The sequence below is a fragment of the Oncorhynchus clarkii genome, chromosome 32, assembly GCF_045791955.1.
Source record: "Oncorhynchus clarkii lewisi isolate Uvic-CL-2024 chromosome 32, UVic_Ocla_1.0, whole genome shotgun sequence".
NCBI lineage: Eukaryota > Metazoa > Chordata > Actinopteri > Salmoniformes > Salmonidae > Oncorhynchus > Oncorhynchus clarkii.
In genome coordinates this window covers 23551259-23573895 of record NC_092178.1, presented here as the reverse complement: position 1 = coordinate 23573895, position 22637 = coordinate 23551259, and the positions used below count along the sequence as shown (strand labels likewise).

General features: G+C 43.7%; 1 protein-coding gene across 1 annotated transcript in view; it reads left to right on the top strand.

Annotated features, from left to right (window-relative positions):
* Positions 1 to 321: 321 nt before the first annotated feature.
* The window catches only part of LOC139391919 (retinoic acid receptor beta-like), a 120389-nt gene continuing 98073 nt past the window's right edge, over positions 322 to 22637 (top strand). The window contains exon 1 of the mRNA XM_071139528.1: positions 322 to 565. Coding sequence (XP_070995629.1) covers positions 322 to 565 — 244 coding nt within the window. The remainder of the gene's footprint in view (positions 566 to 22637) is intronic.

Genomic DNA, 22637 nt, shown 5'->3' with positions numbered 1-22637 from the left:
TTTTCTCTCTTTTGTGTGTCTCTATTCCAGATCCTTGGTGAATTATTGGTTAAATGACTCAGACTGTAAATGAACAAGACGTGTACCCTGGACCAAGTCTCCAATATTATCCAGAATGCATCCAAGGAGGACCAGGAAGGGGCTTGCCCCACAGAGCCTACCCCAGTAACAGTAACCTCTGTCTGGGTCCCACCCCACCCGGATGGCCTCCCAACCCCCCTGTGAAGCAGTCCGCACCCTCTCAGCAGAGGTGCAGCCGAGGTCCTCCACCCCCATCTTGCCCTTCGCTCCAGTCCTCACTCCGCTCTGTCCATCTCTAGAATGAAGACAGCCAGTTGGGCCCGGCCCCGCTCCACTAGCCCCCAGCCCCGACCACCACGCTCCCCCAGTCCTGGGCCCCAGCTCGTCCAAATGAGGCGGTACAGGCCTGGGGTTGGGGTGTACCCCTTCCTGTTCCCCTCGGTCATCAGCGCTCTGCCCCTGGCTAACCGACGGGCTTCTCCCCCGGCTCTGAGGCTGCAGGTCCAGCAGCCCTCCAGCAGCAGTAGTACTCCATCGCCTGCAGGTGAGTCCTGTCTGCAGAATGCAGTGCAGGGTCCTGTCTTTGGGGCTTTCAGTTAAGAAGCAGCCACTAAGGGGCCTTCCAAGTGGCGCAGCGGTCTAAGGCATCGCAGTGCTTGAGGCGTCACTACCCGGGTTCAATCCCAGGCTCTGTCACAACCGCGTGAACGGGCAGTCCCATAGGGCGGCGCACAATTGGCCCAGTGTCGTTAAGGGATTGTTTGGCCGGGGGGGGGGGGGCTTTACTTTACTTTACTTGGTTTTGCCTGGGGGGCTTTATCTACTTCCCCAGAGTCAGATAAACTCGTAGGTACCATTTTTATGTCTCCACTCGTGCATCAATGGCTGGAATTCTATGGTAACTGCTAGTTAGTTTTGGCTCGCGAAACTACCTCTAACTTCCTTCATACTGGAAACAGAGAATGTATTGAGATAGTTTGGGAAGTATCCCCATATGCAAGCCCTCCTCAGCTTCTTGTAAATTATGCAACATCAAGCCTATTTTTCTGTATTCACTAGGAAACTAAGATAGCCATGGAGGCAGTCAACTGCTCAGAGGTAGGAGTTGAAAGCGAGGAGAGGAGAGGAGGAGAGAGAGTAGGAGAGGTTGATAGAGGAGAGGTAAGGGAAGAGAGAAGGGAGTAGGGGAAGTCAGACTAATAAACATATCCACCAGTAAATAATCGTAGAGCAGTATATTATATTCACACTGTAATTGGCCCCTAGTGTCTCTCTGCACCACACTGATGAGACTGTGTGTGTCAAAATATCACAGCTGCAGGGACATTTTGACAGTCAGTGTCCTGGGATTGCAACCCCACCTTTGTGCCACTGTTTTCTAAACTTTCTCCTACACTCTGATTCCTTGAACCCCCAAACCTGCTCCAACATGAAACAAAGCTGGCAGCTCCAGCAGGTTCACCCCAGGGGATAGCTCACTCTGCCAACCCAGAGAGGAGGCACTCTGAGGCAGCCTGAGCCCGCTCCTTCCTCCCTCTGGGGTGTAGTGTAAATAATAACAGCATGAGAATGTCATGTCACTGCAATTAAGTTCAGTCTCACAATCGCTCGCTCTCTCGCTCTCTCTCTCAATTCAATTCAATTCAATTCAATTCAATTCAAGGAGCTTTATTGGCATGGGAAACATGTTAACATTGCCAAAGCAAGTGAGGTAGATAATATAGAAAGGTGAAATAAACAATAAAATTAACAGTAAACATTATACATACAGAAGTTTCAAAACAATAAAGACATTACAAATGTCATATTATATATATATATATATACAGTGTTGTAACAATGTACAAATAGTTAAAGTACACAAGGGAAAATGAATATGGGTTGTATTTACAATGGTGTTTGTTCTTCACTGGTTGCCCTTTTCTTGTGGCAACAGGTCACAACTCTTGCTGCTGTGATGGCACACTGGAATTTCACCCAGTAGATATGGGAGTTTATCAAAATTGGATTTGTTTTAGAATTCTTTGTGGATCTGTGTAATCTGAGGGAAATATGTATCTCTAATATGGTCATACGTTGGACAGGAGGTTAGGAAGTGCAGCTCAGTTTCCACCTCCTTTTGTGGGCAGTGTGCACATAGCCTGTCTTCTCTTGAGAGCCAGGTTTGTCTACGGCGGCCTTTCTCAATAGCAAGGCTATGCTCACTAAGTCTGTACATAGTCAAAGCTTTCCTTAAGTTTGGGTCAGTCACAGTGGACAGGTATTCTGCCACTGTGTACTCTTAGGGCCAAATAGCATTCTAGTTTGCTCTGTTTTTTTGTTAATTCTTTCTAATGTGTCAAGTAATTATCTTTTTGTTTTCTCATGATTTGGTTGGGTCCAGTTGTGCTGCTGTCCTGGGGCTCTGTGGGGTGTGTTTGTGTTTGTGAACAGAGCCCCAGGACCAGCTTGCTTAGGGGACTCTTCTCCAGGTTCATCTCTCTGTAGGTGATGGCTTTGTTATGGAAGGTTTGGGAATCGCTTCCTTTTAAGTGGTTGTAGAATTTAACAGCTCTTTTCTATATTTGATAATGAGTGGATATCGGCCTAATTCTGCTCTGCATGCATTATTTGGTGTTCTACGTTGTACACGGAGGATATTTTTGTAGAATTCTGCATGCAGAGTCTCAATTTGGTGTTTGTCCCATTTTGTGAAGTCTTGGTTGGTGAGCGGACCCCAGACCTCACAACCGTAAAGGGCAATGGGCTCTATGACTGATTCAAGTATTTTTAGCCAGATCCTAATTGGTATGTTGAAATGTATGTTCCTTTTGATGGCATAGAATGCCCTTCTTGCCTTGTCTCTCAGATTGTTCACAGCTTTGTGGAAGTTACCTATGGCGCTGATGTTTAGGCCAAGGTATGTGTAATTTGTGTGTGCTCTAGGGCAACAGTGTCTAGATAGAATTTGTATTTGTGGTCCTGGCGACTGGACCTCTTTTGGAACACCATTATTTTTGTCTTACTGAGATTTACTGTCAGGGCCCAGGTCTGACAAAATCTGTGCAGAAGATCTAGGTGCTGCTGTAGGCCCTCCTTGGTTGGTGACAGAAGCACCAGATCATCAGCAAACAGTAGACATTTGACTTTGGGATTCTAGTAGGGTGAGGCCTGGTGCTGCAGACTTTTCTAGTGCCCGCGCCAATTCGTTGATGTATATGTTGAAGAGGGTGGGGCTTAAGCTGCATCCCTGTCTCACCCCACGACCCTGTGTGAAGAAATGTTTGTGTTTTTTGCACACTTGTTGTTTGTGTACATGGATTTTATAATGTCGTATGTTTTATCCCCAACACCACTTTCCATCAATTTGTATAGCAGACCCTCATGCCAAATTGAGTCGACGGCTTTTTTGAAATCAACAAAGCATGAGAAGACTTTGCCTTTGTTTTGGATTGTTTGGTTGTCAATTAGGGTGTGCAGGGTGAATTCATGGTCTGTTGTACGGTAATTTGGTAAAAAGCCAATTTGACATTTGCTCGGTACATTGTTTTCATTGAGGAAATGTACGAGTCTGCTGTTAATGATAATGCAGAGGATTTTCCCAAGGTTACTGTTGACGCATATTTCACGGTAGTTATTGGGGTCAAATTTGTCTCACTTTTGTGGATTGGGATGATCAGTCCTTTGTTCCAAATATTGGGAAAGATGCCAGAGCTAAGTATGATGTTAAAGAGTTTTAGTATAGCCAATTTGGAATTTGTCGTCTGTATATTTGATCATTTCATTAAGGATACCATCAACACCACAGGCCTTTTTGGGTTGGAGGGTTTTTATTTTGTCCTGTAACTCGTTCAAGGTAATTGGAGAATCCAGTGGGTTCTGGTAGTCTTTAATAGTTAATTCTAAGATTTGTATTTGATCATGTATATGTTTTTGCTCTTTGTTCTTTGTTATAGAGCCAAAAAGATTGGAGAAGTGGTTTACCCATACATCTCCATTGTGGATAGATAATTCTTTGTGTTGTTGTTTGTTTAGTGTTTTCCAATTTTCCCAGATGTGGTTAGAGTCTATGGATTCTTCAATTACATTGAGCTGATTTCTGACGTGCTGTTCCTTCTTTTTCCATAGTGTATTTCTGTATTGTTTTAGTGATTCACCATAGTGAAGGCGTAGACTCAGGTTTTCTAGGTCTCTATGTTTTTAGTTGGGCAGGTTTCTCAATTTTTTTCTTAGATTTTTGCGTTCTTCATCAAACCATTTGTCATTGTTGTTCATTTTCTTTGGTTTTCTATTTGAGATTTTTAGATTTGATAAGGAAACTGAGAGGTCAAATATATTGTTTAGATTTTCTACTGCCAAGTTTACACCTTCACTATTGCAGTGGAATGTTTTACCCAGGAAATTGTCTAGAAGGGATTGAATTTGTTGTTGCCTAATAGTTTTTTGGTCGGTTTCCAAACTGCATTCCTTCCATCGATAGCATTTCTTAATGTTACTCAGTTCCTTTGGCTTTGATGCCTCGTGATTGAGTATTGCTCTGTTCAAGTAGACTGTGATTTTGCTGTGGTCTGATAGGGGTGTCAGTGGGCTGACTGTGAACGCTCTGAGAGACTCTGGGTTGAGGTCGGTGATAAAGTAGTCTACAGTACTACTGCCAAGAGATGAGCTATAGGTGTATCTACCATAGGAGTCCCCTCGAAGCCTACCATTGACTATGTACATATCCGTTTTTGTTTGTTATGTTGTCATAGTTGTGCCTAGGGAATGCTGTCACCTGTGTTTGTCAGGTGTTTGTCCCCCTGTGTGCTGAGGGTGTCAGGTTATTGTATCTCTCTCTCCCTCTCTCTCTCTCAAGCTGTTCATACTGTTGCTTTCTGCTAGCCAAACAAAGGCTTCTTAGACAACCTGTTTATTCTCTTTACCTGTATTACACAGGAGGTTGGTGCCACCCTAATAAGGGAGGACGGGCTCGTGGTAATGACTGGATCGGAATCGGTAGAATGGTATCAAATACATCAAACGTGGTTTCCATGTGTTTGATGCCATTCCATTCGCTCCGTTCCATCCATTATTATGAGCCGTCCTCCCCTCAGCAGCCTCCACTGCTGTATTAATATTAAAGGTTGCTTGTGCAGAACTTGATAATGAAATCCTCAAAATTAAATATACAAAAATTATCGAAAGCAGCATTATGCTCATCGGACACTGTACAAGGGCAATAAGTTAGGGGATATACAGTGCATTTGGAAAGTATTCAGACCCCTTGACTGTGACGCTCCCCATTCAACTTGACAGAGCTTGAGAGGATCTGCAGAGAAGAGAACTCCCCAAATACAGGTGTGCCAAGCTTATAGCTTCATACCCAATAAGACTCAAGGCTGTAATTGCTGCCAAAGGTGCTTCAACAAAGTACTGAGTAAAGGGTCTGAATATTTATGTAAATGTGATATTACTAAAAGCATATTTTTGCTTTGTCATTATGGGGTTTTGTGTTTAGATTGATGAAGAAAAAATAAAATTGTATCAATTTTAGAATAAAGCTGTAATGTAACAACATTTGGAAATGTCACGACTTCCACCGAAGTTGGTTCCTCTCCTTGTTCGGGCGGCGATCGGCGTCGCCGGTCTTCTAGCCATCATCGATCCACTTTTAATTTTTAAATTTGTCTTGTCTTACACACCTGGTTTCAATTCCCTCATTACATGCTGTGTATTTAAGCCTCTGTTCCCCCCATGTCCTTGTCTGGAATTGTTTATTGTAAATGCTTGTGCACGTTATGCTGGTGTGTAACGGGTTTTGTACCCATTTGTATTGATTGTTCTGTTTATGGTGATTATTAAACTGCGCCGTTGTAACACAGTTTTTGCTCTCCTGCGCCTGACTTCTCTGCCCTCAGTACGCACCCCTTACAGGAAAAAGTCAAGGGGTCTGAATAGTTTCCGAATGCACTGTATGTATTCAATTCATATAACATTCAGCGGTAAAGTCAATGGCCAGACAAAATTGAGATGAGAATGGGGCAACAATTAACATCAAACCATGAAAACGAAACCAGTTAAAATAATAGCTCTTCCTTTGGAATCTTTTAAGGAAACTCTGGCTCAAAGCTGTTCTCTTACACACCGATTGGAAAAATTAAGATGCACAACAACATCTTTCTGATATGTGTCTGAACTTTTGATGTTGAGTGAAGTGAGATTAGCCTAGTTATCAGCCTAGTCGTAGACTGTGAGACTGTGGGCAGGTGCGTGTGTTTGTCTGTGCGTGCGTGTGCTGAGATATTTGTGTGTGTGACGGTGAGACAGTGGGCAAGCAGATAAATAAATACAGAGAGATAAATCTGAGAAGAATCGGTGTATCTCAGACTCCCTTGGGAGGGTCACCTGATCAACATGTACTGTTTGTACTCTTCTTTGGTGGTGGCCAGGTACTCCCAATGGCCCCCTCTCTCTATCTCAGGTACCCCTACACTACACACTAAACCTCCCCCTCTATCTCTCAGCGGGGGGTTGCAGGATCTCCTCTCCTCACTCCACACCCCGGGGAACTCCAATGACCCAGTCAAGATCAGGAGTGTTACTGTATTAGAGAGAGAGAGAGAGCATAGTCAAACACACTCACATAGACACTATTTTAGATTTTAAAAATCCAATTTCCTTTATTTCGCCAGGTAAGTTTATTGAGAACACAATAAACAGTCCATGCTTTTGTATGCTATATAAAGTATAGGATGGATTGAGTTCTATATTAAAAGTGGCTATTGATATGTAGCCTGGTAGAACCCAATATGGGCCACAGTGTGGTTAAAAAAATAACTTTCTCAGCATGTTGAAGACTGAGGTCTGGATCCTGTCTTCTCCAACATTCTATATTCCACCTCTCTAGCTGTCTGTCAGAGTGTCCTCTTTCTGGGCACTTCCTATTTCTCTCCATCCCTCCATCCCTACTCCACCAGGATGACAGGAGGGTTACCTTGTCTCTCTCGCCATCTGTCATCCTTCATCCCCTCAACCCTCCTTCCCCTGGTCTCTCCTCCTGTCAGTATATTACCTGTGCATAACCCTGGGTCTGGCTGCTCTGCGTTGCTCAGTCTTTTCAAAGCCTTCAATCGGAAATCGGTATTTTTGGACACCGATTTTGCAGATTTTTATTTTTTACACCTTTATTTAACTAGGCAAGTCAGTTAAGAACACATTCTTATTTTCAATGACGGCCTAGGAACGGTGGGTTAACTGCCTTGTTCAGGGGCAGAACGACAGATTTTTACCTTGTCAGCTCAGGGATTCAATCTTGCAACCTTACGGTTAACTAGTCCAATGCTCTAACCACATTCCTCACAAGAGCCTGCCTGTTACGTGAATGCAGTAAGAAGCCAAGGTAAGTTGCTAGCTAGCATTAAACTTAGCTTATAAAAAACAATAAATCAATCAATCATAATCACTAGTTATGGTTGATGATATTACTAGTTTATCTAGCGTGTCCTGCGTTGCATATAATCGATGCGGTGCGCATTCGCGAAAAAGGACTGTCGTTGCTCCAACGTGCACCTAACCATAAACATCAATCCCTTTCTTAAAATCAATACACAGAAGTATATATTTTCAAACATGCATATTTAGCTAAAAGAAAGGTTAGCAGGCAATATTAACCAGGGGAAATTGTCACTTCTCTTGCGTTCATTGCACACAGAGTCGGGCTATATGCAACAGTTTGGGCCACCTTGCTCATTGCGAACTAATTTGCCAGAATTTTACGTAATTATGACATAACATTGAAGGTTGTTCAATGTAACAGCAATATTTAGACTTAGGGATGCCATCCGTTAGATAAAATACGGAACGGTTCCGTATTTCACTGAAAGAATAAATGTTTTCTTTTTCGAAATGATAGTTTCCGGATTCGACCATATTAATGATATTATGTGTGTTTTTACGTTATAATTAAGTCTGATTTGATAAAGCAGGCTGACTGAGCGATCATAGGCATCAGCAGGCTCATAAGCATTCATTCAAATCGCACTTGTGCGTTTTGCCAGCAGCTCTTCACAATGCTTCAAACATTGCGCTGTTTATGACTTCAAGCCTATCAACTCCCGAGATTAGGCTGGTGTAACCGATGTGAAATGGCTAGCTAGTTAGCGGGGTGAGCGCTAATAGCATTTCAAACGTCACTCGCTCTAAGACTTGGAGTGGTTGTTCCCCTTGCTCTGCATGGGTAACGCTGCTTTGAGGGTGGCTGTTGTCGATGTGTTCCTGGTTCGAGCCCAGGTAGCGGCGAGGAGAGGGATGGAAGCTATACTGTTACACTGGTAATACTAATTTGCCTATAAGAACATCCAATAGTTAAAGGCATATGAAATACAAATGGTATAGAGAGAAATAGTCCTATAATTCCTATAATAACTACAACCGAAAACTTCTTACCTGGGAATAATGAAGACTCATGTTAAAAGGAACCACCAGCTGTCATATGTTCTCATGTTCTGAGCAAGGAACTTAAACGTTAGCTTTCTTACATGGCACATATTGCACTTTTACTTTCTTCTCCAACACTTTGTTTTTGCATTATTTAAACCAAATTGAACATGTTTCATTATATATTTGAGGCTAAATTGATTTTATTTATGTATTATATTAAGTTAAAATAAGTGTTCATTCTGTATTGTTGTAATTGCCATTATTATAAATACATTTTAAAAATCGTCCGATTAAATCGGTAGCGGCTTTTTTTGGTCCGCCAATAATCGGTATCGGCGTTGAAAAATCATAATCGGTCGACCTCTAGTTTTGTCATACTGTGGTAGTCTTTGTGCTACTGAGAGTTGTGTGGTCTGGGGACACAGTAGGTTACTGAAACATGTCTGGTACTTCATTTTTACAGGTTACTTTAACTCTGAGATGGTGTTTGATGGCGCTGGTGGGGATGGCTGCCCTTTTATGGGCTCTTAACCAACCATGCTATTTTGTTTGTTTTTTCGCATTGTTTAACTTATTTTGTACATAGTGTTACTGCTACCATTTCTTATGACCGAAAGAGCTTCTGGACATCATAACAGTGATTACTCACCTTGATCTGGACGAATAATTTTTCTTTAATGAGTCGTACGAGAGGGATTTACTCCAAACAGGCCCTCATCCCCGTCATTCGCTGGAGAAAGAGACTGAGGTACCGCGGAAGGAGATTGGGGTGCCTTTTGAGGATCCGGTGACGAGTGGCTAATCTGCCTTTGCCATCGATGCTATTGACCAATGTACAATTGCTGGAAAATAAAGTGGACAAACTACAAGTACGTATATTCTACCAACGGGACATTAAAAACTGTAATATCTTATGTTTCACTGAGTCATGGCTGAAAGACGACATTAAGAACATACATCTGGCGAGTTATACACTGTATTGACAGGAATGAACAGCAGCCTCTGGTAAGACAAGGGGTGTGGGTCTATGTATATTTGTAAAAAACAGCTGGTGCATGATATTACAGTAAGGATGTATTGAGGTTTTGCTCGCCTGAGGTAGAGTACCTCATGATAAGCTGTAGACCAACACTATCTACCAAGAGTTTTCATCTGTATTTTTCGTAGCTGTCTACATTCCACCACAGACGGATGCTGACACTAAGACCGCACTCAATGAGCTGTATGCGGCCATAAGCAAACAGGACGGTGCTCCTAGTGGCCGGGACTTTAGTGCAGGTAAACTTTAATCCGTTTTACCTCATTTCTACCAGAATGTTAAATATGCAACCAGACGGAAAAAAAACTCTAGAACACCTTTACTCCACACACAGAGTACAAAGCTCTCACTCACCCTCCATTTGGCAAATCTGACCATAATTATATCCTCCTGATTCCTGCTTACAAGCAGGATGCACCAGTGACTCGGTCAATAAAAAAGTGGTCAAATGAAGCAGATGCTAAACTATAGGTCTGTTTTGCCAGCACAGACTGGAATATGTTCTGGGATTCGTCCGATGGCATTGAGGTGTACACCACATCAGTCACTGGCTTCATCAATAAGTGCATCGATGACGTCATCCTCACAGTGACGGTATGTACATACCCCAACCAGAAGCCATGGGTTACAGGCAACATCTTAACTGAGCTAAAGGGTAGAGCTGCCGCTTTCAAGGAGCAGGACTCTAACCTGGAAGCTTATAAGAAATCCTGCTATGCCCTCCGACGAACCATCAAACAGGCAAAAACATCAATAAAGGACTAAGATCAAATCGTACTACACCGGCTCCGCCACTCTTCGGATGTGGCAAGGCTTGCAAACTATTACGGACTACAAAGGGAAGCATAGCCGAGAGCTGCCCAGTGACACGAGCCTACCAGATGAGCTACAGTTGAAGTCGGAAGTTTACATACACTTATTTTGGCGTTTTTGAAACTCGTTTTTCAAACACTCCAGAAATGTCTTGTTAACAAACTATAGTTTTGGCAAGTCGGCTAGGACAACTACTTTGTGCATGACACAAGTCATTTTTCCAACAATTGTTTACAGACAGATTATTTCACTTATAATTCACTGTATCACAATTCCAATGGGTCAGAAGTGTACATACACTAAGTTGACTGTGCCTTTAAACAGCTTGGAAAATTCCAGAAAATGATGTCATGATTTTAGAAGCTTCTGATACGCTAATTGACATCATTTGAGTCATTTTGAGGTGTACCTGTGGATGTATTTCAAGGCCTACCTTCAAACTCAGTGCCTCTTTGATTGACATCATGGGAAAATCAAAAGAAATCAGCAGTATCCACAGTAAAACAAGTTCTATATCGACATAACCTGAATGGCCGCTCAGCAAGGAAGAAGCTACTGCTCCAAAATTGGCTTTAAAAAGCCAGACTACAGTTTGCAACTGCACATGGGGACAAAGATCGTATTTTTTGGAGAAATGTCCTCGGGTCTGATGAAACAAAAGTAGAACTGTTCGGCCATAATGATCATCGTTATGTTTGGAGGAAAAATGGGGATGCTTGCAAGCTGAAGAACACCATCCCAATCATGAAGCACGGGGGTGGTAGCATCATGTTGTGGGGGTGCTTTGCTGCAGGAGGGACTGGTGCACTTCACACAGTAGATGGCATCATGAGGATGGAAATCATGTGTATATATTGAAGCAACATCAAGACATCAGTCAGGTAGTTAAAGCTTGGTCGCGAATGGGTCTGGACAAAGACTCCAAGCATACTTCCAAAGTTGTGGCAAATGGCTTAAGGACAGCAAAGTCAAAGTATTGGAGTGGCCATCACAAAGCCCTGATCTCAATCCTATAGAAAATCTGTGGACAGAACTGAAAAAGCCTGTGCGAGTAAGGAGGCCTACAAACCTTCAATTCGTTACACCAGCTGTCAGGAGGAAAGGGCCAAAATTCACCCAACTTATTGTGGGAAGCTAGTAGAAGGCTACCCAAAACATTTGACCCAAGTTAAACAATTTAAAGGCAATGTTACCAAATACTAATTGAGTGTATGTAAACTTCTGACCCACTGGGAATGTGATGAAAGAAATAAAAGCTGAAATTTTTAATTCTCTCTACTATTATTCTGACATTTCACATTCTTAAAATAAAGCGGTGATCCTAACTGACCTAAAACAGTGGATTTTTACTATGATTAAATGTCAGGAATTGTGAAACTGAGGTTAAATGTATTTGGCTAAAGTGTATGTAAACTCCATCGACTTCAACTGTAAATTACTTCTATGCTCACTTTGAGGCAAGTAACACTGAAACATGCATGAGAGCATCAGTTGTTCCTGACGACTGCGTTATCACTCACTCCGCAGCCGATGCGAGTGACCTTTAAACAGTTTAACATTCACAAGGCCGCAGGGCCAGATGGATTAACAGGACGTGTACTCCGAGCATGCTCTCACCAACTTGCAAGTGTCTTCACTGAAATTTTCAACCTCTCCCTGTCGGAGTCTGTAATACCAACATGTTTCAAGCAGACCACCATAGTCCCTGTCCCCAAGAACACTTAAGGTAACCTGCCTAAATGAAATCCGACCCGTAGCACTCACGTTTGTAACCATGAAGTGCTTTGAAAGGCTGGTCATGGCTCACATCAACACCATTATCCCAGAAACCCTAGACCCAATTTGCATACCGCCCCAACAGATGATGCAATCTCTTTTGCACTCCACACTGCCCTTTCACACCTGGACAAAAGGAACACCTATTTGAGAATGCTATTCATTGACTACTGCTCAGCGTTCAACACCATAGTGCCCTCAAAGCACATCACTAAGTTAAGGACCCTGGGACTAAACAACACCCTTTGCAACTGGATACTGGACTTCCTGACAGACCGCCCCAGGTGGTAAGGGTAGGTAACAACCCATCTGCCACACTGATCCTCAACACGGGGGCCCCTCAGGGGTGCGTGCTCAGTCCCTTCCTGTACTCCCTGTTCACTCATGACTGCATGGCCAGGCATGACTTCAACACCTCATTTAAGTTTGCCGATGACAACGACAAGACAGCCTATAGGGAGGAGGTCAGAGACCTTACCGTGTGGTGCAAGGACAGCAACCTCTCCCTCAACGTGATCAAGAGAAAGGAGATGATTGTGGACTACAAGAAAAGGAGGACCGAGAACACCCCCATTCTCAACGACGGGGCTGTAGTGGACAGGTTGAGAACATGGGTCAAGCATACCAAGACAGTCGTGAGGAGGGCACGACAAAACCTATTCCCCCTCAGTAGGGTTTTACAGCTGCACCATCGAGATTATCCTGACTGGTTACATCACTGCCTGGTATGGAAGCTGCTCTGCCTCTGACCGCAAGGCACTACAGAGGATAGTGTGTACAGCCCAGTACATCACCGGGGCCAAGCTTCCTGCCATCCTAGACCTCTATACCAGGCGGTGTCAGAGGAAGGCCCTAAATATTGTCAAAGACTCCAGCCACCCTAGTCATAGACTGTTCTCTCTGCTTCCGCACGGCAAGCGGTACCGGAGCGCCAAGTCTAGGTCCAAGAGGCTTCTAAACAGCTTCTACCTCCAAGCCATAAGGCTCCTGAACATCTAATCAAATGGCTACCCAGACTATTTGCATTGCCCCCCCCTATTTTATGCTACTGCTACTCTCTGTTATTATCTATGCGTAGTGACTTTAATAACTCTACCGACATGTACATATTATCTCTACTTACCGTTGCCCCCGCACATTGACTCTGTACCAGCACCCATGTATATAGCCTTGTTATTTTACTGTTGCTCTTTAATTATTTGTTACTTTTATTTCTTATTTTTGTAGGCATTTTTCTTAAATCTGCATTGTTGGTTAAGTGCTTGTAAGTAAGCATTTCACTGTTGTATTCGGCGTATGTGACAAATAACATTTGATTTGTACTGCTTTCATTTCACTGAAATTGTGATCACAATTATTTTCCACGTTTTTTAAGGGTAGTTGAACCACACCCCTGCAGGCCACACAATGCCATGAGCTCTGGGGGCCCCCAACCAAAAAATGTAATACATTTCCCTCTGCCCCATGGCAAATTGTGTATAATAGCATGAGATTGGCTATAAAACTGCGTCTTGCTTGGACCTTGCGGGGGCACCTCACATAACTGCTGTGCACCACTAAGTATAATTCAGTAGTAATACCCCAATGATAGAGTATGAAAATCGGTTAATATTGCAGAATACTCAAGGTTATAGGAGCATTTTGTAATTGAAGAATGTCTCGACAAAAGCAATTTGTTGTTCAATCATTTAAGCTTTGTGTTGAGTTACTCTTCAAATCAATATTGTCTAGATTAGAAGGTGTGTTTACAAAATATGCTTTGTGATGCTTTTATAAAAGAGGCCCTTTATGCAAGATATCATCTTCTCTTCAGACAAATGAAAAGGCTAAAGAATTGTCCTTACACAGCGTTTTCTGACAATATTATATAATCTTCTTTCACGGCTTCCATCCTTGATGGACTTGTACAGAAACATACATTTCTGCGACGCTGTAGTAGTCTCTCTTCTGATCGAGCTTTGGCCCTGAATTCATAAAGCGTCTCAAATGATGAGAGCTGATCTAGGATCAGTTTGGCCTTTTAGATTAAAATAAATAAGGTTAAATTGACAGTGATGCTTTATGAATTCAGGGCCCTGGACCTGTGGTTCCTTGACCCAAGCCTCCACTGACTCCTCGGGCTCTCTAACTCACTGCTTTGACTCTCTTGATTAACATGTTCCTCTGTGTGACTATATTGCCTTCTCTTGTCTGATCAGGACCCCTGGCCTGTAGCAATGCTCTGATCTCTCTCCCAGAGACTCAAGCCTCTGACTCATTGCGTTGACTCAATTAAGATACCCTGCCACAGTCACCTGCGGAATGTCGGTAGGTCGCTGAGTAGTGGTGTGTTAGTATAAAGGAGCCAGACTAGAGTATAGACTAGCTAGGATGACTCATTCACCAAGACACTTGGTGTGTGTGTGTGTGTGTGTGTCAGAGCGTTTGCCAGACAGACAGATATACTGTACATAACTCCTAATCCATTTACACCCAGAGGAAGCCTGCTCAGCTCTGAATTCCATGTAATGGAACACATCTGCCCACCACACACACTCAGACACAGGATTCTCAGAGACAGTGCCTCACACAGTCCCAATTCCTACACGCACACACACATCCTACTCTCACTCTTTTTACCCCTCTGTCTGCCTTTGTCTCTCTCCCCATCCCTTCTTCTGAGCAACATAACTTATTTCAAGTTGTCTTGTCTGTCAGAGTTTACTAACCCAGTATTGTTCTCAGTATTTTAAAAACTGTCTCTCGGTATTTAGGTTACCGGGAGTTTTACACACACATACAGTACACGCACTGGCAGAGCATGAATAATGTAGATTTCTCTCATTACACCCCTGTGCGCTCCAGCTAGCTAACCGTCTGGATTGAAAATCAATGTGCACTCAAGTCACTGCCGATGACTGTGAGTAAAGCACCACTCCATAGAGAGGGGGCAGATAGAGAGAGATGGGGAGAGAGAGAGGGCGAAGGAGAGGGAGAGAGAGGGGAATAGGGAAATTGTGAAATCGATAGGAAAGAGAGAGGGAGAGTCAGTGTCTTAGGACTGAACACTCATACAGAGAATAGAGTGTCCAGGTGGTTTTTCTTTCACCTTATAGGGAAGGTCTTTCTCCTGTTTGTCAGCTATTGTTGTCTGTCTGTCTGCACAAGGCTCTTACTCAGTATCAGTAGGCAAACACAACAGGCTAGACCAGTTCAGTTCTCTGCAAACAGAACACACTACAAACAGAACAAACTCCTCTCAGAGAACAGAACAGCTGTGGGAAACATTTGCACGCACACACACACACACACACACACACACATGCACACACACCACGAACATACACACACATCACAAACATACACACACACCTGAGTCATAATTCTCTGTGTGTACAGTGATTGTATGTACACTACCATTCTTTCCTTTGCTCAACCTCAGAATCAAATCAAACTTTATTTGCCACACACGCCGAAAACAACAAGTGTAGACTTTACCGTGAAATGCTTACTTACAAGCCCTTAACCAGCAGGGCAGTTCAAGAAGAAGAACATATTTACCAAGTAGACTAAAATAAAAGTAACAGAACAACAATAACGAGGCTATATAAAGGGGCCACCGGTACTGAGTCAGTGTGCAGGCTAGTTGAGGTAATCTGTACATGTAGGTGGGGGTGAAGTGACTATGCATAGGTAACAAACAAACAGCGAGTAGCAGCAGTGTTCAAAAGGGAGGGGGGGTCAATGTAAATTGTCCGGTGGCGATTTTATGAGTTATTCAGTAGTCTTATGGTTTGGGGGTAGAAGCTGTTGAGGAGCCTTTTGGTTCTAGACTTGGCACTCCGGTACCGCTTGCCGTGCGGTAGCAGAGAAAACAGTCTGAAAACAGGGTGACTGGAGTCTGACAATTTTACGGGCTTTCCTCTGACACCGCCTATTATATAGGTCCTGGCAGGAAGCTTGGCCCCAGTGATGTACTGGGCTGTTCACACTACCCTCTGTAGCGCCTAACGGTCAGATGCCGAGCAGTTGCCATACCAGGCAGTGATGCAACTGGTTAGGATGCTCAAGATGGTGCAGCTGTAGAACGTTGGGAGGATCTGGGACCCATGCCAAATCTTTAGTCTCCTGAGGGGGAAAAGGTTTTGTCGTGCCCTCTTCACGACTGTCTTGGTGTGTTTGGACCATGATAGGTCGTTGGTGATGTGGACACCAAGGAACTTAACTCTTGAGCCGCTCCACTACAGCCCTGTCGATGTTAATGGGATCAGCTCCTTTGTCTTGCGCACATTGAGGGAGAGGTTGTTGTCCTGGCACCACACTGCCAGTTCTCTAATCTCTTCCCTATAGGCTGTCTCATCGTTGTCGGTGACACTGTTGTGTCGTCAGCAAACTTAATGGTGTTGGAGTCGTGCTTGGCCACGCAGTCATGGGTGAACAGGGAGTATAGGAGGGGACTAAGTACACACCCCTGAGGGGCCCCAGTGTTGAGGATCAGGGTGGCAGATGTGTTGTTGCCTACCCTTACCACCTGGGGGCGGCCCGTCAGGAAGTCCAGGATCCAGTTACAGAGGGAGGTGTTAAGTCCCAGAGTCCTTAGCTTAGCGATGAGCTTCGTGGGCACTATGGTGTTGAACGCTGATCTGTAGTCAATGAACATCATTCTCACATAGGTGTTCCTTTTATCCAGGTGAGAGAGGGCAGTGTGGAGTGCGATTGAGATTGCGTCATCTGTGGATCTGTTGGGGCGGAATGCAAATTGGAGATTGGTCTAGGGTGCCCGGGAGGATGCTGTTGGTGAGCCATGACCAGCCTTTCAAAGCACTTCATGGCTACTGATGTGAGTACTACGGGGCGGTAATCATTTAGGCAGGTTACCTTCGCTTCCTTGGGCACAGGGACAATGGTGGTCTGCTTGAAACATGTTGGTATCACAGACGTAGTCAGGGAGAGGTTAAAAATGTCAGTGAAGACACTTGACAGTTGGTCCGCGCATGCTTTGAGTACATGTCCTGGTAATCTGTCTAGCCCAGCGGCTTTGTGAATGTTGACCTGTTTAAAGGTTTTGTTCACATCGGCTACCGAGAGCGTTATCACACAGTCATCCAGAACAGCTTGTGTTCTCGTGCATGCTTCAGTGTTGCTTGCCTCGAAGCGAGCATAAAAGGCATTTAGCTTGTCTGGTGGGCTCGCGTCACTGGGCAGCTCGCGTCTGGGTTTCCCTTTGTACTCCGTAATAGTTTTCAAGCCCTGCCACATCCGACGAGCGTCAGAGCAGGTGTAGTAGGATTCAATCCTGTGTTGATGCTTTCCTTGTTGGATGATTCACCTGAGGGCATAGCAGGGTTTCTTATAAGCGTCCAGATTAGTCTCCCGCTCCTTGAAAGCGGCAGCTTTAGCTTGATGCGGATGTTGCCTGTAATCCATGGCTTCTGGTTGGGATATGTACGTATTGTCACTGTGGGGACGAACATCATCGATGCACTTAATTATTGAATTATGGTCAGATTTGTCAAATGGAGGGCGGGGGAGAGCTTTGTGTGTGGAGTTTTTTCCCTGTTTGCACATGTGACATGTTGGTAAAAATAGGTAAAACTGATTTATTTTTGCCTGCATTAAAGTCCCCGGCCACTAGGAGCACCGTTTCTGGGTGAGCATTTTCTTCTTTGCTTATGGCCTTATAAAGTTGGTTGAGATTGGTAGTTGTCCTCCCAGGTGGCACAGTGGTTAAGCGCGCTGTACTGCAGCGCCAGCTGTGCCACCAGAGACTCTGGGTTCGCGCCCAGGCTCTGTCGTAACCGGCCGCGACCGGGAGGTTTGTGGGGCGACACACAATTCGCCTAGCGTCGTTCGGGTTAGGGAGGGCTTGGTCGGGATGTCCTTGTCTCATCGCGCACCAGCGACTCCTGTGGCGGGCCGGGGGCAGTGCGTGCTAACCAAGGTTGCCAGGTGCACGGTGTTTCCTCCGACATATTGGTGCGGCTGGCTTCCGGGTTGGGATGCGCGCTGTGTTAAGAAGCATTGCGGCTTGGTTGGGTTGTGTATCGGAGGACGCATTACTTTCAACCTTCGTCTCTCCCGAGCCCGTACGGGAGTTGTAGCGATGAGACAAGGTAGTAGCTACTAAACAATACCACGAAATTGGGGAGAAAAAGGGGTAAAATTCTAAAAAAAAAAGAGATTGGTTTTCGTGCCAGCTTCGCTTTTGTGGTGGTAAATAGACGGCTACGAATAATACAGATCTCTTGGTAGATTGTGTGGTAGATTGTAAGGTACTCTACCTCAGAGACTTCTTTAATATTAGACATCGCCCACCAGCTGTTATTGACAAAAAGACACACATTTGTTGTTTTGTAACCCCTCGTCTTACCAGAGGTAGCGTCTCTGTTCTGCTGTTGCATGGAAAATCCCGCTAGCTCTATATTGTCCATATCTTCGTTCAGCCACGTCTCTGAAACATAAGATGTTACAGTTTTTAATGACCCGTTGGTAGGATAATCTTAATCGTAGGTCATCAATTTTATTTTCTAATAATTGCACGTTAGCAAGATGAATGGAAGGCAATGGGAGTTTACTCACTCACCTCCGGATTCTTAGAAAGGGTGCCCGATCTGCTGCCTCTTTTCCAGAGTCTTTACTTCATGCAAAAGACTTGGATTTGGGCTTGTCCCAGTGAAAGCAGGATATCCTTCTCGTCGGTGTAACGGCTTTCTTCCTGGGAAAGAGAGGACCAAAGCGCAGCGTTGTGAGTGTTCATCTTCTTTAATAATAAATCCCAACTGAACACTTCAAATTACAAAACAACAAATGTGAAAACCGAAAACAGTCCTATCTGGTGCATAGACACAAACCCCAACACAAAACAAGCTACCTAAATATGGTTCCCAATCAGAGACAATGACTAACACCTGCCTCTGATTGAGAACCATATCAGGCCACACACAGAAACAGACAAACTAGACACACAACAGAATGCCCACCCAGCTCACGTCCTGACCAACACTAAAACAAGGAAAACACACAAGAACTATGGTCAGAACGTGACAGTCGGACTCATTAAAGGAAAAAAATTATTCCAGTCCGAGGTGAGTAATCGCTTTTCTGATGTCCAGAAATGATTTTCGGTCATAAGAGACGATAGCAGCAACATTGTGTTCTACAATAAGTAAAAAAATAAGTTACACAAAACGCAAAATAATTAAATAAATAGCTCAATTGGTTGGGAGAATGTAAAAAGTCAGCCTTGTTCTTCGGCGCCATATTTATTAGCCCTCCATTAGAGGTCGACCGATTATGATTTTTCAACACCGATACCGATTATTGGATGACCAAAAAAGCCGATACCGATTATTGGAGGACCAAAAAAGCCGATACCGTTTAATTGGCCAATTTTGATTTTTTTTTTGTTGTAATAATGACAATTACAACAATACTGAATGAACAGTTATTTTAACTTAATATAATACATGAATAAAATCAATTTAGCCTCAAGTAAATAATGAAACATGTTCAATTTGGTTTAAATAATGCAAAAACAAAAGTGTTGGAGAAAAAGTAAAAGTGCAATATGTGCCATGTAAGAAAGCTAACGTTTCAGTTCCTTGCTCAGAACATGAGAACATATGAAAGCTGGTGGTTTCTTTTTACATGAGTCTTCAATATTCTCAGGTAAGCAGTTTTAGGTTGTAGTTATTATAGGATTTATAGGACTATTTCCCTCTATACCATTTGTATTTTATTAACCTTTGACTATTGGATGTTCTTATAGGCACTTTAGTATTGCCAGTGTAACAGTATAGCTTTCGTCCCTCTCCTCGCTCCTCCCTGGGCTCGAACCAGCAACACAACGACAACAGCCACCATCGAATCAGCGTTACCCATGCAGAGCAAGGGGAACAAATACTTGAAGGCTCAGAGCGAGTGACGTTTGAAACGCTATTAGCGTGCGCTAACTAGCTAGACATTTCACTTCGGTTACACCAGCCTCATCTCGGGAGTTTATAGGCTTGAAGTCATAAACAGCGCAATGCTTGACGCACAACGAAGAGCTGCTGGCAAAACGCACGAAAGTGCGGTTTGAATTAATGTTTACGCGCCTGCTTCTGCCTACCACCACTCGGTCAGATACTTAGATACTTGTATGCTTGTATGCTCAGATTATATGCAACGCTAGGACACGCTAGATAATATCTTGTAATATCATCAACCATGTGTAGTTAACTAGTGATTATGATTGATTGTTTTTTATAAGATAAGTTTAATGCTAGTTAGCAACTTACCTTGGCTTACTGCATTCGCGTAACAGGCAGTCTCCTTGTGGAGTGCAACGAGAGAGAGGCAGGTCTTGGCCTGTCCTCTCAGTAGGATCTCCAAGGTAACCACACATAAATCAACAAAATGACCTCCTTTTGTCTATTCATTATTAGGCACAACATGCATCCATACAAAAGCCCAACTATTCTCTGAATGGACGTTGATTGAAAGCTGGGTCTTTTTAAGGGCAGTATTCTTATTCAGCTTGTCTGCCTGCCCCACCTCAGATGTATGACCCCTTGAAGATGAGACCATGAAAAAGCATGTATATAAAGCAGACTAGTTGGAGCAGGATGGAGAGGAGCCATGTGTTTGTGTGTTTGTGTCTATGTGTGTGGGTGTGTGTGAGAGACAGGCCTGCTGTTACAAAGCAGTCTGGAAAGGAAAGGGAGCATCACATCTCTTTGTTTGGCTGCGCCAGACATGAGACTTGCTCTCTAAAGATTGTGCTTTTCGGTGTTGTGGGGAGGTTTGAGGTGGTAGTGGGGAGAAGGGGGGGGGTTAACTTAACCATAAGGGAAGATTTCATCAGGGAAGGAGGTGGGAAGGAAGATAAGAGACTGGGAAGAATTAAGAGAAAGCAAAGTCAAATACAGGACAGCGCTTGCTAACTTACAGTTGATGGGTTGATATCATTGTGTTGGTGTGTTTTAGGATGAATTTGGCAAGTGGCGACAGTGGCCTTGAATAAATAAACATTCAATTAAAATTATGTCATTTTAGAGACATAAATCTGCATTTTGGTAGCTCTGTATTAGTAGGTCATACTGGTATTTGTTTTTTTTCCTCATCAATCTACGCACAATACCCCATAATGACAAAGCAAAAACAGTTTTTTTTGTTGTTTTTTTGCTGATTTATTTATTTAAAAAAACCTGAAATGTCACATTTACATAGGTATTTAGACCTTTTACTCAGTACTTTGTTGAAGCACCTTTGGCAGCGATTACAGCCTCGAGTCTTCTTGAGTATGAAGCTACAAGCTTGGTATCCCTGTATTTGGGAAGTTCCTCCCATTCTTTTCCTCAGATTCTGTCAGGTTGGATGGGAAGCGATGCTGCACAGCTATTTTCAGGTCTCTTCAGAGATGTTCAATCGTGTTCTGGCCTGGCCACTCAAGGACATGTCACGAAGCCACTCCTGCGTTGTCTTGGCTGTGTGCTTAGGGTTGTTGTCCTGTTGGAAGGTGGACCTTCTCACCAGTCTGAGGTCCTGAGTGCTCTGAAGCAGGTTTTCCTTAAGGATCTCTCTGTACTTTTCTCTGTTCATCTTTGCCTCGATCCTGACTAGTCTCCCAGACCCTGATGCTGAAAAATATCCCCACAGCATGATGCTGCCACCACCATGCTTCACTATAGGGATGGTGCCAGGTTTCCTCCAGATGTGACGCTTGGCATTCAGGCCAAATAGTTCAATCTTGGTTTCATCAGACCAGAGAATCTTGTTTCTCATGGTCTGAGAGCCTTTGGGTGCCTTTTGACAAACTCAGAGCGGGCTGTCATGCGCCTTTTGCTGAGGAGTGGCTTCTGTCTGGCCACTCTACCATAAAGGCCTGACTGGTGGATTGCTGCATAGATGATTGATCTTCTGGAAGGTTCTCCCATCTCCACAGATGAATTCTGGAGCTCTGTCAGAGTGACCATTGTGTTCTTGGTCACCTCCCTAACCACGGCCCTTCTCCTCGATTGCTCGGCCAGCTCTAGGAAGAGTCTTGGTGGTTCCAAACGTCTTCCATTTAAGAATGATGGAGGTCACTGTGTTCTTGGGTCCTTCAATGCTACAGACATATTTTGGTACCCTTCCCCAGATCTGTGCCTCGACACAATCCTATCTTGGAGCTCTATGGACAATTCCTTCGACCTCATGGCTTGGTTTTTGCTTTGACATGCACTGTCAACTGTGAGACCTTATATAGGATTGTATAAAACCTGTTTTCGCTTTGTCATTAGATACTTTTTTTCATTATGGGGTATTGTCTGTAGATTGCTGAGGATTTTAATTTATATAATACATTTTTGAACAAGGCTGTAACATAACAAAATGTGGAAAAGGTTATGGGCTCTGAATACATTCCGAAGGCACTGTATATATGGTGTGGGTGCTGTTATGTACAGAGAAAAAGCTTCTGTTGAAGCTCTTGTTGAAGAAGTGCCTCATTCACATTCTTTTTATGCATTTGATCTAGGAAATGGATATATAAGTGGTATTCCTAAGCTCCTCACAAAATAGGTTTTAATGCTTTTTTCTCCGTGTGTGTGTGTGTGTGTGTGTGTGTGTGTGTGTGTGTGTGTGTGTGTGT